Source organism: Centruroides sculpturatus, unplaced genomic scaffold (genome assembly GCF_000671375.1).
Source record: "Centruroides sculpturatus isolate CEXI.00-Female unplaced genomic scaffold, Cexi_2.0 scaffold54, whole genome shotgun sequence".
Taxonomy (NCBI): Eukaryota; Metazoa; Arthropoda; class Arachnida; order Scorpiones; family Buthidae; genus Centruroides; species Centruroides sculpturatus.
This window is the reverse complement of record NW_019384340.1, coordinates 1,018,956-1,031,667: the sequence shown is the minus strand read 5'-3', so window position 1 is coordinate 1,031,667 and position 12,712 is coordinate 1,018,956. Positions and strand designations below refer to the sequence as shown.

Genomic DNA, 12,712 nt, shown 5'->3' with positions numbered 1-12,712 from the left:
ACATCGATTTCAATCGTTCAATTATTGAAGATTATGGAACTATGGCAGAAGATATTTTATATATTTATAAGTAAATATTATATTTTAATATTTTTTAAATAAATGTGTTAATTATTAAATAAATGATCAGTAAACTCATTTTTAATTGCAATTGTTTGGCCACATTTAGAAATTTTACAAAACGTATTTTTTATGCGAACGAATTATGGAAAATAAGAAGTTGTTATTCGATCGACTTAGATCTTATCGATTCGAAGAAGATAACTGAAAACAATTTTCCTTTTTTAAAAATGTACTGTAAGTATTTATTAAATATATTTTCTTACTTATTTTAATGTTTTATTGAAATTATAAGATTTATTTTATAATTTTTATGCAATTAATCTGTGAAAATATAGATGAAACTTAAGATTTCAATTGTTTGATGCTCCGTGCAGTTGCGGTATATAGCATTTCTAATAATTAATTCTGCTTAATTTAAAGTAATAAAGATAGAGTAACATGTGCAGTACAGTATATATATATTTTAATTGTTTGTTAACGGTAGTGGAATTACTGAAATTATTAAATATACAAAACCAAACTTAAAAATATCGTTTCTTTAACAGCAAATCACAAAATAGTCGGTGATGTTGTTATAACGTTTAATTCGAAAGAATTATTTCGACCAACAGTTCCAATTGGTGCTAAAGTATCAGTTCACTCGAAGGATGAGATAATAAATCCTTTCATTGATGGTTTTCTTGTTCGGCCAGGAAATCGTTACATCGTCCAATTGAAAGTGGTATGCCAGGCTTTCCTATGTTTTTTTTTAAATATTCAATTAATATGTATTTAAACTTTAATTAAATTTAAATAAAATCCAGATAGAAGAAGACCTACTTACAAATCCTTATAGCACAAATTGCTCTTATTACGAGCAATCTAAAGAAAAATCTTTTGATGAATTATATACACGTCAGGTAAATATTAATTTTTAATATTATATAAATACAGTGGAACTTCTTTTAACGAGCATAATTCGTATCAGAATTTTACTCGTAATCCGAAACACTCGTTAAGCGAAACATTTTTTCCATACAAATATAAAATATAATAATGCGGTCCATGCCGAAAAAAGAAATATACTCAAATATTTTATATATATAACATTTATTCAACGAAAATTATACAATATACTGTATTAAATTTAATACGAGATGGCAGCATAACTGCCTACCTCTAGTCAAATTATTTAATTTCTAATAATTAATTATAGCCTTTACATTGTCCAAGAATTTGGCATGTCATTTGACGTGTTTATTACGTAACGGATTATGGTTGTTGATGTTTACACGTAATACGTTCGAACACAAGTTCGACGTGTGATCACAAGCGACACTAAAATGCTAGCGGAACGAGTGCTAAACACAGACAGATGAAGCATACGCACAATCTGGGACCTCCCCTCTTATCGTCACTCGTTACAATTTACTCGTTATACGAATCACTCGTTATGAAAGATGCTCGCTAAGCATGGTTCCAGTGTTTCATAAATGTTAATATTATTTTATATAGGTCTATGTATACAAAATATTAATCGGCAATTGATTGATTAATTTCATCTTTTCGTACAAAGCTATTACAAAGATCTAAGTACAAAATATTATTCTAAATTTTTATATGTTTTATTTGAAAACGAAAATTATCTTCTAACTTAGAAGTTTTGATCTAAGTTCATTTTTTCTTTAATTTTCAACTCATTTCAAAGTCACTTTTTTGTAAATAATACAGAAATCTCTTCGGTTTTAAAGTGACTTCGGTTGTCATTTACTGGACTATTTTAAATTTATTAATTTATTTACTCTATGGACAATTTATATATATTTTTAATATTAATTATTTGTAACCTTTATAATAACACCATAAATTTATAATTTATTATATTTACTTATAGCGCTGCATACTCAATTGTCAGAAGGAGAAATGGTTGGAAAGTTGTGGGTGCATCTCGGGAGATTATCCTTTCGAAACTGATGGGATATTTTGTTCAGAACGTAATTAAAAATTTTTAAGTTGCTAAATTCGAAAAAATTCATTATTTATATTTATTTTGATATTTAAAATTAAAATTCTAAATTAATTTCAAAAGCTAATAACAAAGTTTATGGATATTTACTTCATATATACTGTCCCTGGGTTTAGCAAACGCTATAAAGATTAAATATCTGTTGAGAGTAGAGAGTTTTTTGTTCGCTTTTCTGGCGAACAAAAATTATTCAAATAATCGATACATAATTTCCTTTTTTGAAGAATCCAATTTTCGTTTGTTTTTGTTACATTCAGAATTACATAACGTTACTACAGTATAAGCTCAGAATAGGAGGCCTAGCAGTCCAATGGTCACCCATTGTTTTCCTGTTAAAACTCATACTTAAAACGTAAATAAGAAACATAAATTGATAATTTTTATCACCAATTCTTTCAACTGTGTATGATAAGAACAATTATAAGAAATAACCAAAGAAATTAAGCGCAAAATTTAATTGGTTATTTTTACTCGATAATTAATATAATTTGTCACTAAAATTAATAACTGCAAATTTTTTCAAACTTTAATAATTAGAAATTAATAATTAATTAATTTAAAGGAACTAAAATGTCTATATTAGCAAGAGTCTAAATGCAGCTCTGGTCCAAATATTTTCTACATCTTTTCAGCTACTGAAACAAACATACTAAGACAAATAGTATATAAAAAAGCCAGAGTTTACACAACGATATTGTTATTGCATAAATCTTTTTCAATCTCATAGACAAGTTAAGGTGTATTCATGAAACACTTGGACCAGCTTTTTGGACTGTACAAACGAGTCGAAATCCAATTGAGAGTACTTCTCGATTTACTTCATTTGGAGTTAATAATGGTACTCAGTATTATCTTCTATTAAGAGACAAATGACTTTCCAGACAATAGTACGATCTTAAATAACATGTTCATCACGTACAGGATTTCAATATATTTACAAGCACTAACCACTCATCAAAATAAGAATTGCTTCAGATGCGAATAAATATTTCGTTGAATCTCAACTTGCCAATTTGTTTCCAAATGAAAATACTTGGACTGCGAGCCAGATGTCTATATTTGAATGCAAGAGAGACTGGCGACATACTTTAGGAAGACGTGTTGAAATATGTCACTTGTTTCAGAAAATTCCCATTAGCTAAGTTATTCTTTTATTTAAAAGTGTAAATATTACTTTTTCAATTATCAAACACTTTCATTAGAAGATTGTGTGAGAAATCATATTTCTTATTAGCCTTTTTCTATTCGAAATTTCAAGTTTTATGATCCCGATATTTCATAATGATGGTTTAATATCATTATGAGTATGTTTAACTATATTGGGTTTTAATCCTACAACAATACTTGCTGCTTCATTCTTAATCGCTGTAGATTGTCCTTTTCCGATTCCCGCATCGCGCGGTCTGTGCATTTCTGTAGTTTAAAACAGTTCTTCTTTAAAAAATGTTAGATTTACATGTGATTTACTCTACTTTTTAAATAAAAAGTTTTGATGAAAATCAAATGACATTTACTTTAACTTTACAAAATTAATAGAATTCTTTCAATATAGCAGAATTCTATAAACTGAATAATAATTATATTAAGAATATTGGATTTATGTTTCAAACTTGATTACCGGACTTTAATTTTGAATGCCAATATATACAATTTTATTTATAAGACATATTTTGTAAATAATACTTTTTATTAAACAAGTATTACTTATAATTATATTTAAAAAATAAATATTTTACTTTTTCTTTTTTAGAAACATATACCTGCTTAGACAGTGTAAATACCGATCATTGTTTTCATAAATGCCAAGTTGCATGCCAGTGAGTAAACATAAATTCTAATAGTATTGTAGTTTAAATTTCCAAAAATAATTTTCTAAATAAATGTTTACTTATATTTATCATGTATTTTACTTTAAAATATAAAGTAATATTTCACATATACATTACACTGAATATGGGAACACCGTTCATCATCCGGAAAGGTTGATGTGACAATTTCACAATGTGAGCTAATCTTTAACTCTTTTTAGTAAGCCCATTATGGGTTTGACCAGACCCATATTGGGATGGCCGGGTGCCTGACATATCCAGACGGACCACCCCCAAAAATTCCTGGGGATCTTTCGACCTGTTCGGATTCGAATCCGGGTCCCCAGAGCGGTAGGCTGCCACCTTAATCCTTGATTTTCAGTACTTACAACGCATTTTACTTTAAAAATATATGCAGATTTTGTTTAATACTGCATTTTCTAATTACTTTTGTGCTGGGCGTGAAGAGAAGTCACCGTGCCCGAAAAGGAGAAATTTACATGGGTTTCATGTAAATTATTTGAAATTTTACTTTTTATTTTGAGGATCTTTCAAGGATATGTTACTTTCTACAAAGTCAAGAATAATTATTATTGTTAAGCATTTTATATTTCAATAACTAGTAAAGAAAAATAATTGTGCAATAATGTCCAAGCATCATGCTTAAATACTGCATCTGGGAAATTTTACCTAATCGTTCCCTCCCTCTCGTCGGGCTCTGCTTTTGTGTTTAAAGTTATTTGGATGTAAATTACTTCAATTTCCGACGATAATAATGGCAGCGCATAAGGCATCGTTACCGTTTGGTTCTATTTTCAATTTTTTTATTAAAGCTTTTACATTATATTCTATACATTTTATGCTAAATATTTATCGCGTTCACAGCTAATCAATGCAGCTTTTAGAAACACTAACATTAACTTTCCCTCTACAAATACATTCTCTTATTAATTTTTTAAATACATGTATATTACAGACAGTACACATAGAACATTAAATTTACTAAAGAATTAAACATGCGTTTTTTTGTTTGTCAATAATCCGACACTCTTACTAATCCGGTATTCATCTGTGCAACTAATGGCCAGATTAGCAAGAGTATACTGTACTGTATTTTTGTTATCATGCGAATATACAATAAAACATGTGTAAATGTTTTATTGTATATTCGCATGATAACAAAAATACAGTACAGTATCGGAATGACACGGTACTGAATAGTTTCCTGTTTGGCAAGTGTCCGCTTTATTCACGTTCTGCTTTGGACAGGTTTCACTGTATTATTTTATATTTTACACAATAACTAAAATACATGTATATCAGAAATATTTTTGAAATTTGTGTGTAATGTATCTGTATGATGATTAACATATGCCAAATTTTCAGAGCCACTGTTTTTGAATATGAAGTAGACGATGCCCCGATCGAATTTTACGACGTAAGTCTAAGAATGAATATTTTTTTGCATAATTTGTTCGGATTATTTCACAAGCGCCATTTTTTCTGATTGTTTCAGTTTGATGTTCCTTTGGAAACTACCGATGAAGATACGAATGAAGAGTATAGGTATAATATATCATAAATATATAAATATAATATGCAAATTTTATTTATTAACTTTTCATTTTTCGTTTAGCAAAAAACAAGAGCAAGTAGCTGTAATGAATTTCTTCTTTAAAAGGCCGGAATTATTAATATATAAATACAAACCAAAATTTCAGGTAATAAAATGTCGTAATTTATGTAATAGAAATTATATACATAGTGTACATGTACAGGGTAATTCAAAAATAACACAAATTTAAAACTTTCGAACCTAAACATAAGCTGTTATCACAGAAACACTTAGAACGATATTGGAAATTTTACTTCCAAACAATTTATATTAAATTTAGTTATAATAACTATCAGCAGCTGGTAATGTTCGCAGTAAGATCATGACATTATCGTACTTGCGATCGGGCCGCATAGCTCGGTGACTTAGGTCTAATAACAAACCACCACTTGCAGTACATTACAAAGGTGATAAAAAGAAGAATATACAGAAGTAGAAGTGACCTGCAAAAGGAACTTAAGCCCACTTCGTTTACATAAGAGTCACTAATACTAGAAGTTGCAAGTAGAATTCGAGTATGTTAGGCATGGAATATTTTTAAAGTATTGTACATTCTGTAAATGCTGAATTTGTTTATCCATTCTTGGAATAAGGTGACGTTATATAGGGATGGTCTGTCAAACGGAGATGCCTCCCGAAAAGACTTTTATGAGAATTTAAGTGTTGGACACGTGAAGGAAACCCGAATAATTACACGGCCAGTTCATTTGTCAGATAGGATCTTGCTTATCCATACGATGGACTGTCTACACGATTTTAGTAGCTACGTCTGATCAATGGACTGGCCACTTATCTACTGAGCCACTGGTGGGTCTGAATTTCGGGCTATTCTATATTTAATTTTACAGTTTTCCTAATTTGTGATTTAAAAGTCATATGAGATTTCACGTATTTCCTTCACAGTTATCTCATTAACGCTTCACATAAAAAGATTTAAAACTTTTTATAATAATGTTTAATTATCTTCATAACATTTAACGAGTTTAAATTAAAGTTAATAATTTTTTTATATAAAATGTAAAGAAATAATCACATATTTCTATTAAAATTTATTTTATAATTACTTACTACGTGTCAATAAAAGATTAAATATTAATAACTGTTATATTTTTCAGTCAATAGAATTATTCGGTTACATCGGTGGATACATTGGAATGTGGCTTGGAATATCATTGATTGCCATTTGCGATTTCTTAGAAGTGATCACTGTCTATATTTATCATATAATTACGAGAGATATTCCTAATATAGAAAATTATTAAAGGTACTATAACTAAATTAGAAACACATAAATTACAAGAATCATACACACAATTAGTAGGTGTTTAATTATATAAATTATACGTCTTATACAACCTTTGAAAAATTTCTGTTCGACCTTGTAAAAATATAGTGTTTATTAATGTGGAAAAGCTGGCAAGTGCTATTGCAAGACGTCGGCATTCGAATAGGAGTTAAAGACATTAAGACTCATCAAGAATGGTAGCGTTAAAAATGCACACCAATTCATTAGAAACCTTTTTAAAACTATATTAATACTAACAGCAGAATATTAAGCCTGTACATTAAAAATATATATAAAAATTTCATAATTGATACATTAACAAATTTAAACTGTGATAATTGGGTAATTGAACTGGTTCAATTTGTTTTAAATAATAATTATTTTACTTGTAATAAATAAATTTTAGACAATCTTACGGTATCTTTATGGGTTCGTGCTTTGGTCTTAAACTAGCTGAATTATGTATCATCTCTAGGTAATAACAATATATATAAATTTATAACGTAACCATCTTAAACTTTATTTACTTTATAACTGTTTTACGTATCCTCCTTTATTTTATCTTATACAGCAACCCTTATAAACAGATACTACCCAGTCAATTAACCAATATTTTCTTTAATGTCAATTTGTAATCAATAATCAACTATGTAAGTTAAAAAAACTTTTTAAAATATTATATGTATTATTAGGTATGATATAATCCTTATCTGTCTACCTTTTGTAAAGTATAAGGACTGAAGAGGGATCGTTAAGACCCGAAATGCATTTCCTCCATCAATGAAGCCTGTATCAATAACTGCTCCTTGTACGATACGTTACTGAAAAAAAGCATTTAATTCTTTAAAATCCATTGTGTTGTGTTTCAAAATTGTATTCAAAATTTAATAGCATCAATAAATGCCCCACGTGGAGAAATAATATAGAATTTTTTAAGAAATTTCGTTTATGTTTTTGTACATCTGAGGTATCAAAACATCAAGAAATATAAAAAAAAAGAGTGAAAATTTGGCCCGTTGTCATAATTATCCTCTTATTGCTCAGCAATTTGAAAAACATTGTAGACTTATAAATTCCCACTGTCGTCCGCCCGTCTGTCCGACTGTCTTTCCTTAATCTCGAGAAGAGAGCTGTAGAAATAAAAATTGAGATTAATTATAGAACCATAGGTCAAAGAGGCCCCAATTAACTATATATGAACATCCGATACAAACTGAAGGTAACGTTGTTTCAATTAAAATCTTTCCCCTGAAAGCAGTTAATAGATGACCGGCACGACTCTGTTGTTAAAGGAAAAGTATGATATACAGGAGAAAGACACTACAGTATTAATTTAAGGTGGAAAGCATATATTTTAAATTAAATAAATTCAAACTATGATAAAAAATTGCAACCTGGCATTGTGACAATGTCATAATAAATAATTGCTCGTATTCTTTACGTAAAACATAAATTAATGATCAAATGAAAACATTTCTTGTTACTGTATAAAATTTAAACTTCGCATAACATTGGATGATATCAATATTTTTCCATTTACACAGAATTTTACTTATATTTTATTAAATAAAAGTTTGTTTTCCTTTAAAACAATTGTTTTTTGGCTAAATTTCATAAATTTTAGGAGATTAATTTTCCCGAATTACGATTATTCCCGAACACGAACACTTTCAGAGGAAAAATTTCGAATTGAAATAACGTGACTTCTGGTTTACAACGGAAGCTATTATATAGTTAATCAGGGAGTTTTGCTCCTAAGCTTTCCATATGTGGTCTGGTCTTTCATCTATCTTACTCATTTCTCGAGTCTGAACAAAGAGAGACTAACATACAGACAAACGACAGTACGCAGTTTTAAGTGTACAATTCTTTCAAATTGCATTTAAATATATACGCTATAAGATCTTCTCACGAAATTAGCAGCGCGTTATCACGAAATAACCACGTGTACGCAACATGATATACTCCTAGAAAACTAACATAAATATAATCGTATTAGCAGTGTACTTCCTCTTTTGTTTTGTCTAACGCGTAGTTTAACACATCTAAAATGAAGTTTCTAATTACAACAAAGTAGACAAAAGGAGGTTTAATAGACAGGAAGTCTATTCATTTTTCGATTGGAAGGATCATCATAATATCGAAATTTTTATTCGTCTTTACACGAACACGAAACACCAGAATATTACATTTTCGAATACATATTACTGTTAACATGAATGTACTGTATAGTACATGCAAGGAATGATCGGCGATAATCCGTCTCTTCAGCCACAGACAGGCGCAAAAATCACTGAAATTCGCTGAAAAATCCCAACGTTTTATATTAAACTAGCTGCAAGTACCCGCTTCTCTGGATTTTTATTTGTTCGTACATTTATATGTAATATAGTTTATATATATATAAAAGACTGTTTCTCTTCCTCTACATAATCTTTCTTTGATTCCCTATAATTTCCCTATAATTTTTCCTATAATTTTCAAGTTGCTCTTCTGTCTGATTATTTCTGTTTCTCGTAGTAGTGTTAGAAGTACTGTACTTCTCTTTCTTCCCTGATTTCATTTCTCCGCGCCATCTTTTGCCTTTGAGATATGATTCGAGACCGCAAAAATTCTTTCTTACGCTTTGGCATTATTATTTTTTTTTATATTTTTACTTTTCACACTTCACTATTCACTTTTCACTTTCTACTTTTTTCTGTTATTCGTATACTTCTACTTATGAAAAATCAACTGAAGCGTGTGCGTCACACGTCTCCAAAAGCCATCCTCACTATTCACACATAACGGTCCTCGACTATTCCAAAACATTTCAGATTAAGATTAAGATTAAATTATAGCCAATCTTACCAGTTTTCACAGAATGAAAGAATTAGGTTCCCCGTTTCCAGACTAATTAGAGAATTTTTACATGGGTCTACAAATATGTTCGAATTCCCGCAAAAACGCAAAAAACCGCATCTGCGCCTGTAAATCTTGCACGCCGTTTTCTCTTAACACTTTCTTTGTTACTGAACACTTCCATTGTTAACACTTTCATTGTTAACACTTCTATTGTTATATATTTTCGAAGTCAACCACTTTCAACCCCCATATCTCACACACCCTTATAGCTATTGACACGCAACCACTATAGTGCACGATGGGACACTTTGGGCTACTACCACACACAAACATCATTCGTGTGCAATGCGTAGTTTTGGCTGCAGAGTGAAATATAGGGACAAACACATCCATTTTTCTATACAGACTAGCAGGTAGGCCCGGCGTTGCTCGGGCAAAAGTAACGATAGGAAAAATTAACATTATTACGTTATAGTCAGTTTTACCCGTTTTCACAGAATGCCAGAATTGGGTCCCCCTGTTTCCGGACTGATTAGAGAATTTTTAGATGGGTGTAAAATATGTTCGATTTCCCGCAAAAACGAAAAAAACTGTATCTGCGTCTTCCACATCGCTTTCTCTTAACAAATCCATTGTTACATAACACTTCCATTGTTACCTAAAACTTCAATTGTTACTTAATACTTCCATTGTTGCTTAACACTTCCATTCTTACTTAACACTTCCATTGTTGATGGAAGTGTTAAACCTTAATCCTGTCCCTCTCCCCCGTGGGGAGAAATTTCGAAAAATATCTTCTTAGTGTGCATTTTCGTGACGTAAGCTAACTGTGCACCAAATTTTAACTTTCAACTCCTAACCGTTTGGACTCTGCACTTGTTATTATTATCAACTCGTCTCGATTGTATATATAGATATAGATATAGATATAGATATAGATTTCGTGGCGAGGCAACAATTAAAGTCTGACAATTTGTTGCCAGCGGTATTTTGTTGTAGATGAGAGCGGTCGAATTTTCAGTTTGTGCGATTTAAAGTCATTGATTTCAAGCGTTATTCTGAGATTTTCATTATTTTTAACAATTTCATCGGTTAGTTCAGACTACGAACTTTCTAAACTTAGGTATTTTTGAACATTATATTCCATATGAAATTCACACCGTTATACTCTAAACTTTAATTAATTAGAATTTCTCTCTTCCATGTTTTGAAACCGTGTCATATCTTTGTTTGTTTTATAATCGCAATGTAGCGAAAGTCTGGGTCTTGTATGTACCAAGTAGGATTAAATCTTTGGTCTGGTATTTGAAATGATCCAAAAAAAATATATAATTGCTTGTAGTAATACACATCTAAAGATGGAATTTGTGATTTTAAAGGTATGTTATGTGCTACTTGTATAATTCACAACTTTTTAAATTCATATGTCGGGTTATAGTGTATGTAAAATTGGTTTTATATGTTTTAGTTGACTGAAGAGGGGCGAAATGAATCCCGAAACGTGTGTAAAAACGCATATCAACGAATATTGAAATAAAAGAATGAATTGTGCCAAGTGATCGTTAATACGCAACATTGCCTTTATAAAACAAACATAGAATTTCTCTATTTTCACAAATATTCTGTGTTATGACAATAGACAGAATTGTATAATTTGTACAAACCGATTTTTTAAATTATATATCGAACATTAAAAATCGCTGATAAAATTACAATTAGTATATTTAAAGATTTTATCATAATATTGATTTCTGACATTGAAATTTTTATTAGACTATAATTTCAACGATTATTTTCTACAATCCTCTATCATAAATCTTCATTACATTTTAAAATTAATTTTACATAAACGATTTACTTTATATATTTCTTACTTACGATTTAGTTGAAATTAAGACAATTTTTAATTAATGCAAGTTCTATTTTTACAACAGTCGCTTGTTTTTCCTTGCAGAATGGATAATTTCAAAGCGTTAAGAAAGTGGCCCATTTCCGCTCTATCGCGCAAGGTTTTGATGCTACAAGTATATTTCAGTGTATAGGGAAATATAGGCCTATACAATTAATGACAGATTACATTATCAGCCTAACGTTACTTATTTTATGAAAATCCTGGATACGTCAATGATTTAATAAGAACACGGGTTTGCACCCGAGTTCTTATTAAATCATGTTTAAAGCAAACAAAAGTAACTTTCTTCGAAGAAACTATGTTCAGTGTTATTATTGTAATCGTAAATTTTATAATACTGTAAAGTGAATAAAAATAAACATTTTAACAATATAAATAAGTTTAATTTCAGACAAAAATTACAGAATAGCATTTGTTGGTTTTCTATAATTGTCTTCGTGTTCACGTGAATCATAATAAAATATCACAATTAATTAATATATCATCTTTGTATCATTAACTCAGTTAATAAAAGTAGTAAGAGTAAAAATCAGTTAACTTCTCATTGCAATTTACTATAAAGTTAATATCAACAATATTATCCGGATACAATCTCTTATTTTCGTAACCACCAAAAAGGGGATCAATAAATTTGCTATGTCCTTCCAATCCGACCTTCATCAGAGGTCAAGAACCACTCAGAAGACAATTTTAATTTACACATCTTAAATATATTGTAATTTTCTATTAATTTTGATAAAAGAAACATTTTAAAAAATTCACGTAAATAGAAAATGGTACGCAATATTTATTAAGTTATACATTAACATTTTCGAAATGTTTTATTGTATAAAGCTAATAATATATGATGCTATATTACATGTAACATCACGTTGTATTAGCAATCGTATTCGAGAAAATAATCGTAATTATAAAACACAATTATGCAATTAATTGAATCAATTATTAAAAGATAATTAAAATATATAAATTTATAAACATTGATTTATTTTCCAGAAATTTTGTATAATATAAAATTATATAATTAAAACATTCAGATATTTATTTCTATACTCTGAGTTGTATCATTTGTGTCTCAAATTGATTTTATATAGGAAAATAGGGGGGAATATGCAAAAGTTTTAAATTGCTTAAATTTTATCTATAAATTAAAGCACCAGTTATTAAATATATGTATATA

The 12,712-nt window shown here is 29.3% G+C and overlaps 1 protein-coding gene across 1 annotated transcript; it reads left to right on the top strand.

Annotated features, from left to right (window-relative positions):
- The first annotated feature begins 241 nt into the window (after positions 1 to 241).
- LOC111634190 (amiloride-sensitive sodium channel subunit alpha-like) lies at positions 242 to 2,941 on the top strand. The gene is made up of 5 exons (XM_023378904.1): positions 242 to 297; positions 609 to 784; positions 867 to 962; positions 1,937 to 2,036; positions 2,796 to 2,941. Exons 1-5 carry the CDS (start codon positions 291 to 293, stop codon positions 2,939 to 2,941), a joined length of 525 nt encoding a protein of 174 aa, XP_023234672.1. The 5' UTR covers positions 242 to 290.
- Positions 2,942 to 12,712: the final 9,771 nt, after the last annotated feature.